This window comes from Macrotis lagotis, chromosome 6, assembly GCF_037893015.1.
Source record: "Macrotis lagotis isolate mMagLag1 chromosome 6, bilby.v1.9.chrom.fasta, whole genome shotgun sequence".
Lineage (NCBI taxonomy): Eukaryota > Metazoa > Chordata > Mammalia > Peramelemorphia > Peramelidae > Macrotis > Macrotis lagotis.
In genome coordinates, this window is record NC_133663.1 from 158,859,565 (window position 1) to 158,883,485 (window position 23,921).

General features: G+C 35.6%; 1 protein-coding gene across 1 annotated transcript in view; it reads right to left on the reverse strand.

The window, feature by feature from the left end:
- The window catches only part of DCT (dopachrome tautomerase), a 38,909-nt gene extending 15,240 nt beyond the window's left edge, over positions 1 to 23,669 (reverse strand). The window contains exons 1-5 of the mRNA XM_074192771.1: positions 23,360 to 23,669; positions 10,079 to 10,378; positions 7,611 to 7,711; positions 7,287 to 7,453; positions 3,208 to 3,387 (exon numbers count right to left, since the gene is read on the reverse strand). Of these exons, the coding sequence (XP_074048872.1) occupies positions 3,208 to 3,387; positions 7,287 to 7,453; positions 7,611 to 7,711; positions 10,079 to 10,378; positions 23,360 to 23,669 (1,058 nt within the window). The remainder of the gene's footprint in view (positions 1 to 3,207; positions 3,388 to 7,286; positions 7,454 to 7,610; positions 7,712 to 10,078; positions 10,379 to 23,359) is intronic.
- Positions 23,670 to 23,921: the final 252 nt, after the last annotated feature.

Sequence of the window (23,921 nt, forward strand, 5' to 3'; positions counted from 1 at the left end):
TCATATCCAAATAGCTAGTTTGAAGTTACAAAACAAGGCTTCAGATACTACCTTTATGTAGCTCTGACTGTCAAAATCCTGAATCCAGCCCAGCCTCCACCCTAAGTTGAATATCTATATCTTCAGTTGCCTATTGAACACCTCTCCTTAGAGATCTTGGTAGCACCTAGCTCAAAACTCAGCACCTGCCTCCAAGAACTTGTTCCTTCTTCCTAACAGATACAACCACCATTCTCCTAGTTACTTAGGCTTGAAACCTCCGAGGTTACTCTACCCTTCTATGTCCCTCATTCCCAACCCCCTACTCAATCAGTTGCTAAGACCTCTTCATTCTACTTTAATCATATCTGCCACCTCTTTCTCTTCCTTCTCATTCACATGGCTACCATCCATATGATCTCTTGACTTAATGGCCTCTGAACTGTTCTACCTAGTCTCTTTCATATTCGAGTCATCTTCCACAAAGCTGCCAAAATAATCCTCTTACTGCCAGATCTGCCCACATCAATCCCCTGATCAAAAACTTTCCATGGTTTCACAATACCTATTGGACAAACTACAGACTCCTCAGAGTACCGTTATGCCTTCTACAACCTGCTACTATTTGTATGGTATTAATTACTCAATTCCACTTAAAGTAAATAGTTGTTCCCCAACTTGATATGTTGTGTCTTACTCCATGTGTCTGTACTGCCTGGTATTTGCTTACCTCTTCATTTCCAACTACTCAAATGCTTCTCTTCCTTTAAATTCTAGCTCAGATGTCACCTCATTCATAAAATATTCCATGATCCCCCTCGTACACCTTCCCAAATTGAGAGTGATTATTCTTTTATTTTTTTCCAAATTTTTTTTGGGCAGTAGGTGGGAAGAATTAGAGTTAAGTGACTTTCCCAGGATCACATAGCCAGTAAGTCTCTAAGTCTGGATTTGAATTCAGGTCCTCTTGATACCTCCTAGCTGCCCCTCTTTTTTCAAATTTACCTGAAGATCTTGACCTGATTCTCTCCTTGGAAAAATCTGTGGACATTTTCTCACGTTTATTTTATACAAGGACGCTCTGGAAGGGTTTGCTAAAGGAAACAGAACCTGCAGGAGGAGTGGGAGAGAATGATCCATACTCTAAGTAAGAAAACTATCTACACACTCAGTAATGTTTCTGCAACTTCTACTCTTTGTGAGTTCTTTGGATGCTGCAAGGTTAAATGATATACCCATTAGAGATATGAAAGACAAGACCATCTATAGCATACTGACCCCAGTACCAGATCTCTATCTACCATATTGTGATACCTTTCTTGTCTTTATTATAATCTACCTTATACCATACTAACATCTTTTATCTCATTTGATATTTTGACCACCCTATGAACGTCCTCATTACCACACACCTGTACTACTTGTTGACCTCCCTGCTTTAACTCTCCCCACTCTAGTCTATCATCTGCTCATTTAGTAAAATGATCTTCCTTAAACATAGGTTTAACCATTAATAAACCTCTAAAGCTCCCTAACTACCTCCAGAATAAAATATCAGATCCTCTGCTTGGCTTTTAATTTCTTCATATTCTGACTCCTTCCTATATTTCCCTTCATATACTCTAGAATTCAGTGTCACTAGTCTACTCACTGTCCCTAATACAAAATCCTCCATCTCTTCATTCCAAGAATTTTTGACAACTGTCCACTGGACATACCTGGAATTCTTCTCCTCAGATCTACCTTCTGACTTCCCTGGCTTCCTTCAAGTTTTAACCTAAGTTCCATCTTCTTCAAGAAACCTTCTCCAGACTTCCTTAATCTTAGTTCCTTCCTTCTGAGACCTCTAATTTATCTTGTATACATCTTGTTTGCTTATTGTCCCTTCCATTATGCTGGAAGCAAATCAAAAGAGAACAGGGATGAGTTGGGGTGGTGGCGGCAGATTAAGAGAAAGGTTGTTTTTGGTTTTGGTTTTGGTTTTGGTTTAACTTTGTATTCCAAATGCTTAGCAAAATATCTGGAACATAGTCATTTAATAAACTTTGGTTGATTTACTTACAAATATAATTTGTATTTCTCTTTTAGATTATAAATTCCTTATGAAGACCATTACATTTTCTGTGTGTGTTATCAACTTAGTCCAATATCTTGAACGTAGAGAACCTTTGGCAAAGATATGTGGCATTGATTGCTCAGATAAAGAAATGCTTTAATTTGGAAACTGACCCATCGCCATATCCTTAACTCAAATTTACTGACAATGCATTCTTCAGTCTCACTTTCAACCTTGACTTTGTCCCTACTCTTTGGTCTTTCCTCAGTGTCAACACAGACTCTTAGGCCCCACTCTACCCCTACCAAATACCTGCACCATCAGACTTTAAAATGTTAATTTATATTCTCCTCTGGATCAGAGTACCTACTTACCTCCGGAGCAGAGAAGTAAGTATGAATAAAATTCTGGTCTTTTAAACTATAAGTTTTATGAAGGCAGGGATCCTGTCTTAAGAAAACTTTGTGTCTCCCCACCTAGATCAGTAATTTTTAATATATGTTTGCTGAATAAATAAATGCTGAAAAGGGATAACTCACAACTCCTTTTCACAATCCACAATTCTAGCTACCTTTCAGTTTTGACTTACTTCTAATAGCCACATATATCATTTCAGTAATTTATCAGATTTTCAGTCATTGTGGAAAAAAGCAATTCATTTCTGAATATTACATGACTAGTGACTTTGTTATATTGTAGCCTGAATGGAATTTACTCTAAAATACTTATTTCATTGATCAAATTCCAACAATAAGACAAGTAAAATATTTTACTCATTTACACATAAAATAGTATAGTCTCTGGAAAAATTCTAAAGTTTATGAATCCTATCCTTTGTAAAGGTACCTTGACCCTTAATACCTTACCTATAAATGAACAGGGGAATAAAGGGCAGCCTGTCCAGAAAGTAGTTAAATCTCTAATACCAAGGAGAAAACACCAATGGACTTCTAAATGATGGCTTTCATGCCCCTGATTAAAACTTTCCATTATTCCCTCTTCTTACCCAGCCCTGCCACTCATCATGTTAGACACCCTCATGCACTCTAACACTAGGTTTCTTTCTAACCTTTGTTTAACTTTAATCCTTTAAATGCTATTCCTAACAACCACAGGAATGAAAATCTTCAGATATTATAAAACACCATTCTAGCAAAGGTCAGAGTACAAACCTAAAACTGAAGCTAGAATTCCAGAAGAAAGGAGGATTGTCAAAATTCTCAAGAGAAAGGCAGGCCTGGACATCTTCTATGGTGGGCAACTGTTGCTGAGTTCTTCCTAGTTGATTCCTTCTCAGCAGACCTTCATTTGTCCCATTACACAGGGTGACCCGGTTGTTATAATCATCCAAGCTATGATTTTTAAAAAAATAAGTTAGAAGTCAAGGAAATGTTAAGTTATGGGGAAAAAATATAAGTTGGGGCTGGGCAACAAAGATGGGGAAAGGAGGAGGGAACAATTTGTGGGGTCTTCGTATAATAAAAGTTTATTATCTGTGATCTTGATACCTACACAAAGAAAATATCCCCTTCTATAGCAAAAATGGTCCTTTCTCTCCAAAAAATGGTGAATTCAATAATGATCTTTTGAAGCAGAGATAGATAATAATTATTTCTATTAAAATAGTACTTAAGGGTGTGCACAGTGTTTTGTTTCATTTGACATTCACAAAAACAAAACATATATTTTTATGACCCCCATTTTATAGATTGAAAAACATAGATTGAAATAGCTTGTTACTTGTCCATGGTCATTTAGCTAGTATTTCTAGGAAGCTTGATTTGAACATAAGCATCTCTTGGGTTCCAATCGAAGGTTTTAATCACAATACCACAGTTTTTCAGATGGACTAAAATGTAAATGTGGATTTCAAGTATTTTAGAACCATAGAAACACAAAATGCCAGTTGGAAAAGATCTTGAAAGTCAACTAGCATCCAATCTATAAATAAATAGGAATCCCTCTGCAATGTTTTTGTTGTTATTCAGATCTAGAGGATTAGGAACTAACCTTTCAAAATTTTTTATTTGTATAACTTTTATTTTTCAATTAACAAGAATTTCTCTTCCTTTTCATTTACATTCCTATCACCACCACCATCACTCCCCCCCCCAAAAAAAAGAAAAAGAAAATCCTTATATAACAAATCTGAAAAGTCAAGCAAAATAAAATCCAATTTTGGTCATGTCCAAAAAATGTGTACATCTTATTCCTCAGCTCGAGTCTATCATCCCTCAATCAAGAGTTGGAGAGCATAGTTTATCATTGGTTCTCTGGAGTCATAGCTGATTATAGCATTAATCAGAGTTCTTTAGTCTGTCAAAGGTATTTGTCTTTAAGATGTCATTATAATATAAATTGTTCTCTTGGTTCTGTTTATTTTAATTTTTACCCATTCATACAAATATTACCAGATTTCTCTGAAACCATTTTTTGATCATATCTTACAATTTAATAATATTTCATTATATTCATTTAACAATTTGTTCATCTCTTCCCCAATTGATAGGCATCCTCATCAGTTTTCCAGTTTTTTTCTTACCTCAAAAAAAGTGCATAATTATCTTTTTTTAGATGTATGGATTTTTCCTCTTCAATCTCCTGGGATATGAGTCTAGTAGTAGTATTATTAAGTCAAGGGTATATACAGTATACATACATACATACATAGATGTATTTAGTCATAGTTGCTTTCCAAGATGCTATAAAAGATTCACATTTACTATAGGGGAGGGAGTTTGCAAGGCAATGGGGGGTTAAGTGACATGCCTAAGATAACACAGCTAGGTAATTATTAAAAATGTCTGAGGCAGGATTTGAACTCAGGTTCTCCTGACTCCAGGGTTGGTGCTCTAATCACTATATCACCAAGCTGCTCCTACAGTTACTATTAATATTGTCTTAATGTACCTGTTCTTCCATAGTCTCCAAAAACATTTATCATTTTCTTTTTTGTTATCCTTGCCAATCTATTGGGTATAATATAGAGCTTTGATTTATTTTTAATTATTAATTATGTGGAACATTTTATATGGTTGTTGATAGCTTAGATCTCTGCCTTTGAAAATGGCTTTTCATAATTTTTGACCATTTTTCAGTTGGAAAATAATTTAGTCTTACAAATTTGAATCTATTCTTTATATAAAGGAAATAAGACCTTGATCAGAAAAACTTGCTGCAAAGATATTTTTCTCTAGTTAACTGTTCCCTTTCTGATTTTAGGTTCATTGGTTTTGTATGTTCAAAAATATTTTTCTAATTTTATGTAACCAATCTGGTACTGGCTAAGAAATAGACTGGCAGATTGGAGGTAAATTCCTTAGTAATCTAGTGTCTGACAAGTCTAAAGATTCAAGATTTTAGAATAAGAAATCATTATTTGCAAAAAAATGCTGAGAAAAATATAAAGAAGTTTAGCAGAAACTAGGTATAGGCTAACATCTCACACTGTACACTAAGATAAGGTCAAAATGAATACATAATTTTTATATTATTTAGGATGATATCATAAGAAATTAAGAGAAAATGGATTATTTTACTTGTCAGATTTGTGGATAAGGAAATTATCTATAAATAAGCTAGAAAAAGACAGCATTATTGAACATAAAATGGATAATTTTGAGTATATCAAACTTAAAAAAGTTTTGCACACACAAAACCAATGTAGTCAAGATTAGAGGGGAAGCAGGATGAATGTGGTGAGCAGAACTAGAAGAATATTATGCACACTAACAGCAACATTGAAGGTCAACTATGAAGGACTTGTTCATTTCAGCAGTACAATAACCAAAGGCAATTATAAAAATCTAAAAGGTTAAAAGATGGAAAACATCAACTATAATCAGAGAAGGATCTGTGGAGTTTAAATGAAAACCAAAACTTACTATCTTCAATTTTTGAAAGTTGCTTTATATATTGTGTTTTTCCCTCTCTGTTTTTTTCTCCATTTTGATTTGATTCTTCTTTCACAACATAAATAACATGAATGTATGGCCTGTGTTGGATTGTTGTCTGTCAGGGGAGAGGGGAGGGAAAGGAAGGAGGGAGAAAAATGTAAAATTCAAATCCTTGCAAAAAATGATTGTTGAAAACTACCATTCCATGTTGTTGGAAAAATAGATAAAAAATATTGGTAACAAAAAAAAATAAGGGAAGCAGGAAAATGGGGAGAAAATTTTACAACAAGCTTTCAACAAAATAATGATCTAAAACAATTCCAAAGGACTTATGATAAAAAAAAATGCTGTTCACTTCCCAAGAAAGAACTGATGGAGTCTGAATGCAGATTGAAGCATATTTTTTAACCTTCTTTATTATTTTTAGAATCATAAGACTTTCAGTGAAGGGTTAAAAAAAACTGGACCTTTTCAATCATAGCATCATAGCAGCCACAAACATTTGGTAGCTAGAGCAAGGGACTTGACTGAGTAATCTTCTATCTGGATTCCTGATTACCTCTTCTGTTTCATATTTTCATTACTGATATTAAGTGAATAAGAATCTATCTCAAAATGAATCTATATTTAGAGGCATTCTTGTGAATGGTAAAGGTCCTGGAACCTTTTGGTAAAAGTTCAATAACAGCAGAGGAAGAGCTTGCCAAGAGTTGTTCCAGAGAAGATGGCCATCAACAATAGAATCAGTTGGTTTCTAGACTATTGTATCAGAAGTTATGTGCCAAAAGTTGTTTGACCAGTAAAGAGGTAAAACAGAAAACTGCCTCATCAGTAATTCCAAACTGATTTATGCTTAATTGATTCAAAATATAATAGTAGCTAGTACTGCTGTTTGTGTAGTTCAAGTCTTTTTGTCAATGTGTAGCTTTGGAGAGTGTTTACATTTTAGCATTTCTTTTCTGTGTAAAAATACATAATTTTTTTCATACCTAATTTGAATGTTTTTCTCCTCACCCCTTTCAAACAGAAAGATGAGCCTAAACCTAAATATAACAAATTATTTTCAATTGTACCAGGGTAGAGTTTAATAAAATGAAGACTATGAGAAAAGGGAACCCAGTCCCTTTCATTAGAGAGGCCATATTCTACTAGGTTGGAACCAAATTCAACCCTTTGCTTGTGTATAAAGGACACAGAACTCCAGACCTTTACAACCCCATAGTTGTTCTTTCACATTGACCTTTAAACATACATTAAAAGGCATTAAGAATAGATATTGAAAATTACTTTAATCATACGACTTATCAATGCATAAGGAGGACAAATCTAGATGTTCATTCCAGTTGTTTCATTACCTGTTACACACAATTTCCCAGTGGGAGAATCTTGAATTCTGACTAATCAAAGTTGAGTCTTCCAGTCTTGATGCACCAAGCAACTCATCTGTACAGACATCACATTCATTATTCCCTGTGGCAAAGTTCCAGTAAGGTAATGCAAAGGACTCATTGCCAGTGAGTCTCTAAAATAAAAATGAAGAAAAAGATCTGGTCACCAATTTACCCTGCCAACCAAGCTGACCCAGAAAAAGTTGATACTAACAGCTACTACATTTAGAGCATATGAGTCAAAAGACAGACATAAGTCAAAATCACGGAAATATAAGAATTTTGACTTACCTGGAGATCTCTTTCCAGCAACAATAAATGATACCTGTGCCAGGTAAGGAATGCAGGCCCTTGATGGGAAAAATCTATGGCTTTGAAAGGTCGCCCTGGTCCTGAAACAATTAGGGATTCAGTAAGGAAGACTTAGGAGATATAACATAAAGAGGTCTCTTACTCCCTAATATAGTGGTTTGAAATGTTGTGCAGAGGGAGAGGGGAGAGAATTTATTTATCTGTCACTTCTCTAAGGAAGGGGTCAGCAAACTATAGATCAAAAGTCAAATCCACAAAAACCATTATTATCTAAAGAACAGCACCAAAACAGGCAGAACATTGGATCTGACCCATGAATGACAGTTTACTAATCCCTAATCTAAGGCCATATGAATGAATGAATGAGAGCAGGAAGAGACCTCTAATATTACCCAGTATGTATATGTGCCCAAGATCACACAAACCAATTTAAAGACATCATCAAATTCTTTGTCATCCTAGGTATTAGTAGAGCACTGACCTGGTGTCAGAGGATCTGTGTTCAAGGCTTTTTTGATAATTATTGACTTTGTGACATGGGGCAAATCGCTGGACCTCAGTTTCTTTATCTGTAAAATGAAGAGATTGGACTGGATGGCTTAGCTAAATACTTGTTGAGGGTCCTCTGAACTCTTTTCCAGTTTTAGATCTATTATTCTCTGCTTTTGAGGGAGGGTTTATAATAATTCAGAGGGTCCCACAATCACACATTTAGAATTGAAGGGAACCTTTAGAAGCCCCTCATTTTATAAATGAGGAAACAGTTCCAAAAAGTTAGTCACTATCAAACAGATAGTAGTGTTAGTTGTTGTTTAGTCATTTCAGTCATGTCTGACTCTTTGTGATTCCATTTGAATATATTGGAGTGGTTTTCCATTTCCTTCTCTAATTTCTTTTACAGATAAGAAAAATGAGGCAAACATGGTTAAATGATTTGCTGGTAAGATATAGCTGGTAATTATCTAAAGTTGGATTTGAACTCAGCTGATTCCAGGCCTGGTGCTTTATCCATTGTGTTACCTGTCCCAAGGTAGTAAATTAGTGGCAAAGTCAAAATTTGAATTTAAAACCTCTGACTATGAATCCAGTGCTCTTTTTATTATGTTGTTATAGCATCCTAATAGGGTCCATTTCAGAAACAGTCAAAGGATTCAATTTACCCTGATGTAAGTTCAAGAATATATTCAAACCCTAGGCAAGCTGAGAATATTCTTCATGACTTCATTTTACCAGAGATAAAGTTCAAACAAAATCAACATATCTTGATATAGCAGGCCAGAGAATGCATTCTTCCATCCTTCAAATTGTACGCGGGACCTAATCTCGAGATCTGGTCTCATACTAAGCTAAATAATGAGTCTAGAAGGAAGAGCAGAGTTATTTTCTTAGGCATTTTCCAAGATGTCTACCTTAAAGGAGATCACGGGGTAGGAAGTACCAAATCCACTGGGATGTGCCAAAATCATCACTCAGGTTTTTAGAAATATAAGAAAAGTCACTTTATGGATATCTGTTGGCCCTGGTGATTATGGGGAAGGTGTTCACAAAGATGTGAACACAAACATCATTTTTAACATGAAGTCTTAGATTTGCACAAGAAATTATTACTTATATAGTCATATTTTTAACTAAATCCCCTAATTTGAAGGAAGTTCCCAGGGCTATTTTGTGTACACATTAAAAACATGTTGTTTTTTTTCCTTTTTTCTTTTTGCCTGTTTCTTGAATTTAACTAAATTAATCTTCACTTCATCAATTCTTGGCTTTGAGGATTAATGGCACCATGCTGGAAAGTTGAGAGTATGAACCACATAGCCAAGGAGAAAGGAGAAAAGCAATACTTAATTAGTATGGTCTCCCAGCCTGGTGTACTAGGTTAAATTTGGAGTCAGAACGACCTGAGTTCAACTCTCACCCCTTCTAACACGTAGCGGTTTTGCAACCATGGGTAACTCAACTTTTTTGAATGACAGTTTCCTTATCTGAAAAAAGGAGCTACACAGGTAATAAAGGTCAGAGTCAAGATTTGAGATCATGTTTTCTGGATTTTAGAGCACAAGGGTTCAAATCACAGCTCGACTGAGTTAAGCAGGTCTTAATTTATTGTTTTTTGATTCTCTAGGCAGGAGTAAAATGAAGGGATTGACCTAGATAGCCCCTAAAGTTCCTACAAGCTCTAAATCTATGTTCCTATGACCCTTTAATTCTTTACTTTCAGAATTATTGTGAAACTCAATGAAATAAAGTATATAAAGTGCTAACTACTGTTATTAGTTGTATAATAAGATCAACCTAATTATAGATATTTGGGTATCTGCTATGACACATTCATAAGGATTTTTCCCTGCCATTTACACTCTTCTCTTATAAACCCACTTACTGGAATGAATTATCCCTCCTTTTGCTCTACCCTTAGTGATATGTTGAACAAAGTGGGGGAAACCAACCTAATAGTGTATCTCTGACAGAGTAATAATGTAACCATACAAAGAAGTTATAGATGCTACAGTTGACAAATTGTGGCTGGGTTCCATTAGGGCCCAACAAGCCCAGCCAATGTTGAGTAGTAATCACATAGTCTGGGTGGGTGGTGTTCTTTGCAAGATCCAAGGCATCCAAGAATTGCTCTCTCTCTAAAGGAGTCAAAGAATGGATATTCTTCCGAACAATTGGTGGCTTCTTTTGATTACAGTTGGGACCTGTCCAGCCAAACTTGCATTCTCCACAGTTGTAGCCGGCAAAGTTGTCTAGATTTAGAAAAGGAGAAAATGTTGGTCAAAAATATAGTTAGTTTTCCAAATAGTTCCTAACCCAGTTGCTGACCAATGCATCAATCAATATGATCCTTGAGATGAAAGAGAAATTTGATATATACATATGTGTGCAATATAAATTTTGTTATAAATTTTGTTGAACTGTAATGCATAATATACTTGTTTATATATATAATGCTTCATTATATTCTATAAAATACATTGTATCTTTTATTTATACATTCATATTTACATATGAATATAGTCAAAATTTTGGAAACTGAAGCCTAGGGAGATTGTTAAGCAAACTGTACAAATGATCATAATTTGAAATTTGAAATAATTTGAAAGTTCTCTTAATTTCATTGTGGTGGAATTTCCACCATACTATAGTTGCACCCCACCCCCAGTGGAAGGATATTTGCTACACAGAACACAGAAATCTAACCCTCTTTCCTTGACCTCCTATGAGATATCAACATCTCTATTACTAGAAGTCAAGAGGATCGAAATTTAGCTTATTTTTTAAACTATTTTTAAATGATCTGTCTCAGAGCAGACCAGTTCTTTCTCCTTTTCTGGGATCTTGACTATCAGACTAATGAGAGTTTTCCATATGAAGCTTCTCTTACAATGTTCAAGTCACCCCTGCACCAATCCCTTTCCACCAATAATCAAATCAACACCACCATTCCTGCAATCAGAGGTCTTATGGCTACATTCACCACCCTAAGTGATATCTCACTCTGACCCTATTCCTCTTAATGTAAACTCAAAGGCAAGTACAATATGACTTTTTATCTTTGTAACTCCAGTGATACAGTGTTTGTTATTCAAAAGATTCTTTTTTTGTGGCAAAGAATTGGAAATTGAGGGGATGTCCATCAATTGGAGAATGGTTGAACAAATTGTGGTATATGTACATTATGGAACATTTTAGTTCTATTACAAACCAGGAGGGATGAGATTTCCATGAAGCCTGGAAAGGCTTGCATAAACTGATGCTGAGCAAGATGAGCAGAATCAGAAGAACATTATATATCCTAAAGGCAACATGGGGTAATAATCAATCTTAATGGACTTGCTCATTCCATCAGTGCAATAATAAGGGACAATAATAAGGGACAATTCTCAACAGAGAATTCCATCTGTATCCAGAGAAAGAAACAAAGACCAAAGATTATTACCTTCAATTTTTTTTATTAAGTTGTCTTGTGTACTGAATAATTTTGCTATCTCTAATATTTTATTTTTTTCCTCAAGGATATGTTTGTTGTCTCAACACATTCAATTTTGATCGATGCATAGCATGGAAACAATGTAAAGATTATCAGATTGTCTTCTGTGGAGGGGTAGGGAGAGATTAAGGGGAAAAGTGTAAAATTCAAAACCTTACAAAAAATGATAGGTTGAAATTATTATTGTATATAATTGGAAAACAAATAAAATATTTATAAAAAAAGATTCTTTTTCATTCAGTTAGGTAAAAAATCATTGCTGGTTGGTTTTTGTTTTGTTTTGTTTTGTTTTGGCATGGTTATCCTGCCCACCAAATATATTGCAACCTCTTTGGAACCTAGCAGTGGTCTTCTTTGGTTGCTGTAGCTAAAATATTCATTGCCTTATGCCCATTGGAGTCAGTCAGTCAGTGAATAGATAGGCATATTAAACCTACTCTCTGCCAGTTACTGTTCTAAGTGCTGGAGGTACAAAGAAAAGAAAGATAAAATATAGTCTGTACATCAACAGAGAAAAAAACACCAGAATTTTAAAAAGTATTGAGAAAGGATCAAGTGAGAGTTTTTTGAAAATGGGGGAAATAGGGGCATATTTGTAAGCAGTAAGGAAGCCCCTAGTAGTCAGGGAAAGGTTAGAGATCTGAGAGTTGGCTAAAAATAAGAATAGTTAGTATTTATATATTACACAGTACTTTAAGGTTTGTGAAGCACTTTACATAATGTTAGTTCACTTTTTCCTCACAATTCTGTGAGGTAAGTGCTATTATTATCCTCATTTTATAGGTGAAGAAACTAAAATAGACAAAGGTTAAGTGAATTACCCAGGGTCAGATAATAAGCACATGTCTGTGCCAGAATTTGAACTCAGATATGTTTATTTTTAATATTTCCCTATATCCACTGCAACACTTAACTCCCTAAAATGGCTCATCAATAATTTAAAATCAAGCAAACAATAAAGCACCCATCTTGTATCAAGTATTGTGCTAAGTGGTGAAGTTACAACTACAAATTCTAATAAGAAAGACAGACCTTGTCCTAAAGTAGCCTATAAGCAAATGCAGGAAGACAATATTCAAAAGGAAGCTAAAAGGGATTTGAAAAGATACTTGGCACTCAGTCAAGATGGAAAAGTCTAAAGGAGTACAACCAGGTGGCAAATTAGACATGAGTATGTTCCTTAAATGGAGGATCTGGAAGGAGCTCTCCTAGTAGAGCTCTAGTCAGAGACTACAATGTTAGAGTATATTGAAGATAGAGAACTAAAACTAATGAGATCCTGCAGGATGAAGAGATTCCTGGGGCAGGATGGAGAAGTCAAAAGGAGTTCAACTCAGTAGGAAATTATTGTCCATCACTGAACACCCTCAAAAACTTTCTAACTTTGAAGAATGAAATAGAGCTTACATTCAACTGGCATAGATTTAGAGATATCAGTCGTCCTCTACCATCAAATCATGGAACAAGACTTTGGAAGAGGTCTTAATCAGCAAACAAGATATGAAATGGCTCTGAATTCTGTCACAACTCTCCTTGCCTCCACTCATTGATTATGAATGTGGGTAACAGATGGACTTAACTCAGGACAGTCACTGTTAGTCTATGCTGAATATTAAAACAAAAGGTCACTTGATACTCAATCAAAGGAAATTTACTTAACCATAGGACAAAATGAATAAGGATATTCCAGCTTGAAGTTTCTTTTGTATAAAACTGAATTTGATCAACATATGGTGACTCAGAAGAGCTTGGGATATCCAACAAATTAAAAAGGTCTCAATTCTATGTGAGTGGGCTTTTTATGCCCTAAGGTGATCAGGAAGTCAAATCAATATGGCTAAAAATCACCAGTAAGATTAATCCTCTGGGTTAATCAATTCAGGGGGGGAGGTTCAAATATTTTGGAAAAAGCTAACCTAAAATGAATGGAAGATCAGGGGAGGGGAACTTTGTATGTAGATGTATCATATACATACATGTGTATGTGCTTATTTATACAGATAATTCTCACTTTAAGTAAGTGGACTATTTCACAGATTTCTATATAGATTTTTATATAAGGCAAATTTGCCTTTCACTTGGAGAAGTGAAGGAGTATTAAGTGGCAGAGAAGGAAAGGAGTCCAGGGTCTATGGAGGCACGAAGAAGCAAATCAAAACAGAAAAGGAAAAGCTGGGGGGATGTAAAAAGGGGACCAGACATGCAGTACTCCAGCATAGACAGCTGAAAGATGAGCAAGGAAAAGGTCTCTTCTCTTGGCACAAGAAGTCTCATGCTAAAGCCCAAACAGCAGCTGCAGCAGTCACAGCCTACTCTACTTTTATTTGGAAAGTTTTGTTGTTTTGTTGTTTTGTTTTTGTTTTTGTTTTGAGGGGAAAGGATGGGAGACTGGGGAGCACCCAGTCGAGAGGCAGGAGTAAGGGTGGGGGGGGGAGCACAGTTCTGTACATATAGTTGATACAGGTATTTTTAATATATATTTCTTTCAGAATTCTTTATGTAAAATCTTATTTGCATAATATAAATTTATGAAAAGTGAGAATTCTCTGTATATACATGTGTGTATACCCACATGCATATATACAATATCCATTCATACATACATATTTATTTACACATACATATCCTACCTGGTCACAAAGTCATTATGTTGCCTAAGAATCCACTCCTGCACTTTTTAGTCAAGTTAGGTTGAAACAAGCTAAAAACCTCTTCAGTGAAGTTCATCCTTTCTGCTAGCTTATCTTCTCTTGGGAGTAGGACTATACAGTTACCCAAAGATGAGACCAAAAGGAAAAAAAAAAAACTGATTTCCCTAATTAGAATGAATTCTAATACAGAAAGTCAAGAATGTCCACTTATTTCACAAAGGAGGCAAAGTTAAAATAAAATCAATAGAAGTTGGCAGGTTGTAAAGGTGAATTAGCTGCTATAGTGTCAGGAGGTGCAATTCACCTTAGGATTTCCTGTCGGTTACTTGAAGGTCTCTACTTTATCACTGCTCAGGGCAATGAGGAACTACTAACAATGCAAGCAATAACTAAAAAGACCAAGGAAGGGGGAAATCAAATGCAAGGTAATCTAATCTGAAATTAAGGCACTATCAGGAAGCTTCTTAAAACTCAGTTATAGTCAGGTGAAAAGCTGAATGATGTTTTACATAATACAGAGCACAAGAGAGAGAAAGATGCAAAGCTGCTTTCCATGTAGTCAGAAAAAAAGGGGATTATAGCTTCAGAAGTCCAAAAACCACAGGGGAAGGCAGGGAAAGGAGAAGCATAGATTTCATTTGGCATTAACCCTTTATTCTCTGTGCATTCTTTTGTGTTTCTAGTGAAAGAAAGCGGTTCAGGACCAAGGAGCTCAGTGGGGAGACTTGAAAGGAGGACAAGCTGATAAAAAGATCCATGGAGCTAAGCATTTTAAAAACACATTCTTGCTATGTAGTGTAAGTCAACCCTTATCAGGCTCAATAACGTTACTTTGCCATAATCTTGAATGCTTCCAGGGAATGATAAATGACTAATAAGAAAAGGTTTCATTCTTTAACGAATCCCAAGACTGACAACTATGTCACCAACTAATCTTGTCCAAATGACCATCACCATCTTCATTATAGGAATAAAACTATTCAAATTCATGTCATCCCTTTTTCTCTGCCCACCTAATAATAATAATTAGAATATCTATAGCTCTTTATATACATTACTAATTTGATCCTAAAATAGGTCAGTAGAGTATTATTATCCCCATCAAGGAGGACTACAGTCTTCAAAACCTTTAAAAAGAATATCAGAGAATAGAGGAGAGGTGGGTGTGACCCATCTGTAACACAGCAAATGAGGAACTACAAAGGTAAAACAAAGTCATCAAAGAAATGTTATGATGGAAAAAAATGTGCTGTTCATGTAGCAAGAGCAAAAGACAATTCCTAAACAGCTCACCAGTACATTCATGAGAGAAAAGGAGGAAAGTCTCCATTGTGATGTGTGAATACTAACAAGAGTGTCACAAGATGGAAAGGACAGGCATCTTCTGTTCCATTGAAGGGAACATCTACAATAATGAGATCCCAAGTCATTAACAAATGAGATGATGCTTATAAAATGCTTTAAACAGTGTCTGGCAATAGCAGGAACATAATAAACATTCCATTTCTTCCTTCTCTCCTTTTTTCTCTATTTACTTCTTCCTTCCATTTTTCCTTCCTTCCTTCTTATTTGAATAATATAGTTGTGAAAAATAATGGTTAGAGAATATTAGCACTACATAATTAGTAAGTAGTAGGGTGGAAACACAAACTCAGAGTTTTCTGATTCCAAGGTCAGGGTTTTCTCAAGTACACCTTCCTATTATTTTTTCAATGTTCCTATTACATTTCTATAATTAGCTGCTGAAGTAGTACCTCTCATTAAAACCAAGCAAAATGATCTTCTATCACTTTTGTCTCTCTCCCCCCCTCTTCTTCTCAATCTCTATCTCTCCCTATTTCTCTTTATGTCACTCTCACTTTATGTCTCTGTCACATTTTCCCCACCTACCTCTCTTCAACTCTTTATCTTTCCCCATTTTTTCCTCTCTTCCTCTGTCTCCGTCACTTTATCTGATTCCATCTCTATCTTACCTCAACCTCTCTCTCCTTTTCAACTCTGTCTCTCTGTCTGTCTGTCTGTCTGTCTCTCTCTCTCTCTCTCTCTCTCTCTCTCTCTCTCTCTCTCTCTCTCTCCCTCTCTTTCTCTCTGTCTCTTTATGTCTCTCCTTTTCTCACTGTTTGTCTCTACCAGTCTTTCTTAGTTTTTTTTGGCTCTGTGTGTCTCATGCCCTCTTCTTTTTTCTTTTCCTTCTCTCTCCCTTTATCTTTTTTCTGTCTCCATCTCTACTTCTGTCTGTCTTCCTCTCACTGTTTGTGGTATGATTAAATTTATTGTCATTTGACTAGTCTTTAATGTGTTGCTTTTTCTAATGCAGATATTTACAAATGGGTCAATGGTGTCTCTGATGAAAGATAAATTCTTCCTTTTCAATACACCAAGAAATTTTCCTATCCAAATACCATAATAAGAAATTCAGGAAATAGCAAGCATGAATATACTACTTTTTCCTTTGAATTTAAAGTTTTGTATCTTTGTCATTTATAAGCTATGCCTTAAGTTTTATAATAATGAAATACTTTCTTAGCCAAAGTTCCAAAAAGAATCCACTGTCTTGAATACCTCCTTGAAATGAAATTGCTTAAAGTTTCATAAGATCATAGATCTGGAAAAGACCTTGGGAACCATTAAATCAATGCCCTAACTTTACAGTTTAGAAAACTGAGATTTATAGAGGCTAAGTGAATTTCTCAAAGTCATGCATGTTAGAGATAGGATCTGAATCCAGGTCTTCAAGTACCAGAGCCCCTACTCTTTCCACTATGCCATTTATTATAGTTGTCAGTGAATGAAGACTATGGCTACATGGCGGTGGATAGAGTACTGGGCTTAGAATATCCATCTGAATTCAAATCTGGCCTTGGACATTTATTAATTGTGGAACCTTGGACAAATCATTTAATCCTTATTGCCTCAATTTCCTTATCTGTAAAATGAGCTGGAGAAGAAAATGGTAGACCATTCCAGTATCTTTGCCAAGATTACGCCTAATGGAGTCACAAAGAGTCAGATACAACTGAACAACAAAGAAAACCATATGCTAATGATAATTATTAAAGAGGGTTTGCATAGATTTGATATAATGTAGAGTTTTGATATAGTTAGTGTTTTTCAGTCAAGTTAAAATACACATACACAGGGGTGGGTGGAGTGAAGAGTACCTGAGTTCAAATCCAGCCTCAGACATTTAATAATTATCTAACTGTGTAGCCTTGGGCAAGTCACTTAATCCCATTGCCTTGCAAAAAAACCGCACACACACATACATACACTTTTCCTTACACAATGCAGAGAAAATCTACCATATGTTAAAAATTAGTCCTTTTCATTTCAGATAATAGAAAATTAAATATACAAGAGATCTGGCAAAATATTAACATGCAACACAAAAGTCTAACAACTATCATTTCCTTAACTTAGACTTATTCTAACATAAGTATTTTATTTCCATTTATGAAGAGGTGAATTGTTTCACATCTATTGGCATCAAAACCTTTAAAAATATCCTACAGGAAGAGAAACAGATGTTCATAATACAGATTTTTTTAAAGGACTTTGTGTTCTGAGTAAAGGGGTGGAAGAGGGGAAGCTGTTAGATGTCTCTACCATCTATGATGATCTTCAACATAGAGGATTCACAATCTGTTACCTTTTAAGGCTGGGATAAAAATGGAAAGAGAGTGAGAACCACCTAACAGAGCATGTGTTCTTACATGCCATGCACAATTCAACCTCAGAAGACTATTAAACTAAGTGGTTTTAAAGACCAGTTGATTAGGGCTTTTACAAGTAGTTCTAAATGGTCTATTCCTTTTAATTAAAGATTCTATTATTATAATAACAATACTTTACACTTATATAGAACCTTTCATCTACATAACTCAAAAGAATTTTACAAGGACGTTTTCATCATTATTCTCATTTTGGAGATTGGAAAACTGAGGCACTTAGTCACTTGAACAAACAAGAAATTCAACACCAAACATTCAAAATCTATGTGGCAGCTCCTTTTTTTAAGTTCCAAAGATACAGGTGCAATTGAAATGTTTCCATGATTTCCAGGTTGCTGGTGAAGTTTTTAAAATGGATACCTAATTCTCTTCAAACTCAGCCTTGACTGGCAATGAAACTCATAACATAATATCATTTCTTCAATTTAGCCCAAAGGAAGCTGGAAAACCTTCCATTTTATAGATGAAGACTAGAGTTAAGTGACTTGTTCAGTAAGAGTCTGAAGTCAGATCTGAACTCAAATCTTCCTGATTCCAAACCATTCTATCCATTTTACCACCCTAGTTGCCTGAAAAGGAGTCCTTTATTCTAGTCCTAGATGTGCCACTGAATACACTGTGACCTTGGGTAAATAATTTAAAGCCAAGTTTCCTAATCTGTAAAATAAGACATTAGATCAATGAACTTTAAAATTCTCTATTTCTTCTATCTTGAGTTTTACATTCCTAGGTTCTTCCCTATCCTTACTTGTTCCTTCATACAATATCTCTTGGAAAGCATTGGATATGAGTTTTCAAAGATGCCTTCAGTGGGTCAGATAGAGGGTGACATCACTTTTGAAAAGTAGCAGCTCAACTCTGATCAAGAAAATGATCCAAAATAATTCCAAAGGATTTGCGGTGGAAAATGCTTTCCATCTCCTAAAGGACAACTAATGAACTTAGTGCATATTGAAGTTTTAATTTCTTTAATTTTCTTGTGTTTTTTATGCTTATTTTCTTTTGCAACATGGGATAATATGTAAACATGTTTTGCATGACTTCACACCTATAATCCATAGTGCTTGCCTTCTCAAAGGGTGGGGGGAGGGTGAGAGGAAGTAAAAGAATTTTTTTTTAGGTTTTTGGCAAGGCAAATGGGGTTTAAGTGGCTTGCCCAAGGCCACACAGCTAGATAATTATTAAGTATCTGAGGTCAGATTTGAACCCAGGTACTCCTGACTCCAAGGTCAGTGCTTTATCCACTACGTCACCTAGCCACTCCAGGAAAAGAATTTTTAACTCAAACTTTTTAAAAATGAATGTCTGAAAACTTAATGTAATTGTGAAATATTTAATAAAATAAAAATATATTTTAAATAGTTAACAATTAAGGCTATGTAGTATCTCCTCTGCTTGTCAGCTCCTTCTCTGTAGGAAGGAGCCAAGTTCAGATGTGAATTGGAAGAGACTAGAGAAGAGGCATAACTCTTGATCACTGGATATTTGAATAAAAGATCAGAGATGAAAGGACAAAGTTGGAGTTTTCAATTGATGGTGTCCCAGAGCTAATCTGATAGAATAAAGTCACTCTGGCCTGATTTCTTTAAACTAACAAGGTAAATATAGATACTTACTTAAAAGAGGTGGCATTGGGTACTAGAAGGCCACCTATTGAGAACCAAATTGAACTTGGTACTTCTTCAATGTTTTATCTGGCGCTCACCTGCCAGGGAGAGTATGGAACTTTCCAGGATTTTGACTGGTAAATAGAAGTAGGCTGGTAGCCAATAATACCACTTAGAAGTTAGAATTGTTTGTTTTTATCTTATACTATGCTACACCTTCCCACCTTACCCATCCTTGACCATAAGTGACATACATGTTTAGTATATCCACCCCAGATGGGTGCCCAATCAAAGCTTTGATAGAGCATTCTGAGCTCATATTGGTCTGATCAGTCAGTCAGACACACTAATTTGTCACAAATATAGTGATGTCATTTTGATCTTCTTCGATAATAAAGGACAAGAACCAACCAACCAACCAAATACTCATTAGCTACAGCAGAAGGATAAGGTAATTGCTAATTAAAAATCTCCCATTGACTCCTACCATTGTTACTCTTTCTCCTGTGGAGAAGCTTGCCTACCTCTCACCTCCAACTTTGGCAAACCTACATTTTAATCATATCATTTACAACAAAAAATTCTTAATCTTTGCAGGGTTGCACCTCCTTATTTTTTGACAGTCAAGTCAGTTTTGACAGTTAGAAATCATTACTCTAAATGTTTTTTGGTTGTGAGTACTTAGAATTTAGCTAAATGACACCATTATTTGAATCCTCATGCTTCATTTGTATCATAGAAACTGTAATTCTACCTATTACTAATATGATGAAATGCTGTAAGAATTATCAATATAAAGTTTACTATGTAAAATTTATAAACATATTACATACATTATTAAATGTATGTAACGTATGTTAAATATCTAGAATTATACTAAGGACTTTGATGTTTTTATTTTATCAGGAAATTAACAATATGATTAAGATTCAATTCATATAAATAGATGTTAAATAAGCATCTGTCACATATAAGGCACTATGTTAGGCTCAGAGAACAAACACCAAATAGTCCCTGCCCTCAAGGAGCTCATATCCCACTGGGAGTTTCATGTGCACAGGTAATTGAATAAAAGGTAATTTGAGACTGAGCATTAGCAACTGGAGGCATCAGGGAAATGAGAGACTACAAAGGAGAAAATAAACATTCATTCGGTGAAAACATAAAATTAATCACATCCATGAGCCAACTGCACAGTACTTACGACAATCTTCTAGTAATCCTCCTACACTCAAAAGAAGCCAATTGCCCTAAGAAAGCCATCCAAGTGCTTTTCTGAAGTTAGCTCTTGTGTTTTATGTATTTCAATCGTGGTTCCAGCTTTTGTGTGTTTATCACTGTTGTACATAGGGAATGAAAACTGGAGGGGAGCTCTATTGAAGGGAACTTGAGAAGACTTGGAAAAGTCATTAGGATTTTTTAATGCTAGAGCAAAGTTGTATTTCATATTGAAGGATAAATTGAAAGACAAAGCAGAGGAAAAGCAAAGACAATGGAAAAATTTAAATGTTCATTTCAAATCTAAAATGGAAGAGCTCATGCCATTGGATGACCCTCTCTATCCCAAATATCATGAGCAATGATGTATGTATGGTGCTACCTCTCCCCTGGAAAAAGCTAAACAGTTATGCAGTCATTAAATAGATTTCTACACACAGTCAGGTGCTATTGTGCATAAAGTACTGAACTTGGAGTCAGGAAGACCTGCCTTGGACATTTACTAGCTGTGTGACCCTGGGCATTTCTCTTAACCCCTCTCAGCCTCAATTTCCTTATTTGGATAGTATTCCCAATGGAAAGTAACAATGCCTACAACAAAGTGTTGTGAGGACCCAGTGTAATAATATTTGTAAAGCACCTTAAAAACTAGAAAGTACCATGATAGCCGTATCATCATCATTATCATTGTAGTCCTAATCAGCAATATTAATGGAATGGGATCACTGTTCCCACACTGAGCAGGTACTAAAGAATGTCTAAAAGAGACTGCCTATTAGCAAGAAAATCACATGAAAATAACTCCAATCTGGGGCAGCTAGGTGGCACACTGGCTGGAGTCAGGAGGACCTGAGTTCAAATGTGACCTCAGACACTTAATAACTGCTTTGCTGTGTAACCTTGGGCAAGCCATTTAATCCCACTGCCTTAAATAAATAAAATTTTAAGGCAAAAAAAGTAAAAAAAAAAAAAAGAACTCCAATCTGCCCATCAGCCCGTCAGTCTGGCTGAACTCAAGATCTTCATGAAGGGTAATCATTTAAAAAGGTAAGGTACTCTCTTGATCCAGAGAACCTCACAAAATCATTCAAATCAAGGGGTTCAAATTTCCAGGTCCACTTCAAGGGCACCCATGAAACAGCTCAAATCATCAAGGGCATGTATATCTCAAAACCTGCCAAGTATTTGAAAGATGTCACATAGAAGACACAACATGTTCAGTAGATATGGCTTGCCCAAGGTCAACTGAAAAGAGTGCTGAGTTCTTTCAGCATAATGCTTAAAAATGCAGAAAGTAACACAGAACTGAAAGGTTTGGATGTGGATTCTCTTGTCATTGATCATATCCAGGTTAACAAGTCTCCAAAATGCAATAGCATACTTATAGGGGTCATGGTTAAATCAACCCATACATGAGTTCTTGTCATTTTGAGATGATACTCACTAAAATGAAATAAATTATTCCTAAACTAGAAGAGGAAGTTGCTCAAAAACAAGATAATCCAATGACATTAGAGTGCAAATAAAAATTAAATGAAAACTTTTTTTTTAAAAAAAGAAAAGAACTCTTGTAAGTCAATGGCGAAATGGACATTTTGATAAAATGTTCCTAAAAATTCAAGATGAAACCCCAAATCTTCTGCACTTAACCCTTTTTTCTATAGAATACAAGCAACAATACAAATTAAATGTGAGATAAACTGCTCCATCACACATAGTAAAGCTTTTACTTAGTGTTTTTACATAATTTTGTAATATTTTTAGAAGCACATAGGAAAACTGAAGACAAGATCAAAACGTTTGGATTCTAGTCATTTATGTTAATAATTAAACTACACTCCCTCCTCAACAAGTACAAACATATTTCCTAAGGAGAGAACCCTGGAAATCTTGAAAAGACTTGTACCTGACTTGCTGATGCTTTGTATTTAGCAGCTTCTTACAAATAAACCAATGATCATTTGCCAAGAGGTCAGAGTACCCAATTTGCCTATTTAACATTTATTTGGTAATAGCCAAAATTTACATCTCTTTTTAAAGTTTACAAAGAGCTTTACAAGTATCTTCTTTGAGCCCCACAAATAATCCTGCAAATTATGTCCTATAATAGTTATTATTATTATTATTATTATTATTATTATTATTATTATTATTATTACCATTTTGCAGAGGAGGAAACTGAGGATGAGATTAGTTAAGTGACTTGCCCAAGTCAAATAACTAGCAAGTGCCAGCAAGTGACTTCATGTCCCTTGCACCAAGCTGCCTTTTTGAAAACCTTTGTTAAATATTCTAAAGAACAAAGAATCCAACAAGAGCCTGTCCAATGGGTTCAATACCATAAATCAAACTTAGTACTTCAACACTAAACCATGTATTCTCTGATAACAAGATCATTTCCTCCCTAATCAGAAGTCACTTTTCCTAGCTAGAGATTCTCCCCTCCTCCCTTAAGTGTATCCAATGTAGTGGGATGGAAGAATATAGTGGACAGTGATGGTGAGAGGTCTAACCCATTCAGGTGTCTCACCTGTACATTTGCAGGTCCGGTTGAAGAATTTCCTAGGCCACTGCTCACGATCATCCTGGTTCCGGAGGACATAGGGACCACTCCAGGGCCTGGTGTCTGCCTGCACCTCTGCACATTGCCCTCGACCCTCAAGTATACCACATTTATTGGTAGGTTCCCCTCCCAGAGGAGGACAGCACTCTTTGGACACTAGGTTTTCCACAGTCATACAGGTCCGAGGAAACTGAGTCCAGGTCACAGGGAGGAGACAAGAACCCAGGCAAATGAGAGTGACCCAATGTGACAAGCTAGCCTGCTCCTGCTTGGTCATTGCTTCAGATCAGGAGAAATCCCTCTTTCTGGCAGAATCCCACACACTCAGTTCCTCTCTCTCTCTCTCTCTCTCCTTTTAGCTTGTTCTCTTTCTATTACTTCTTCTCTTCCTAGCTTCTTTCCAGTTCTCAAGTTTCCCCTTGTCTTTTTTTCTTTTTGTCTCCCTTCTTTCACAAGAGCACATGCAAAACCACAAGACATGCACGTGTACACATGTTCACACACATATGCACACACACTGTTTTATGTG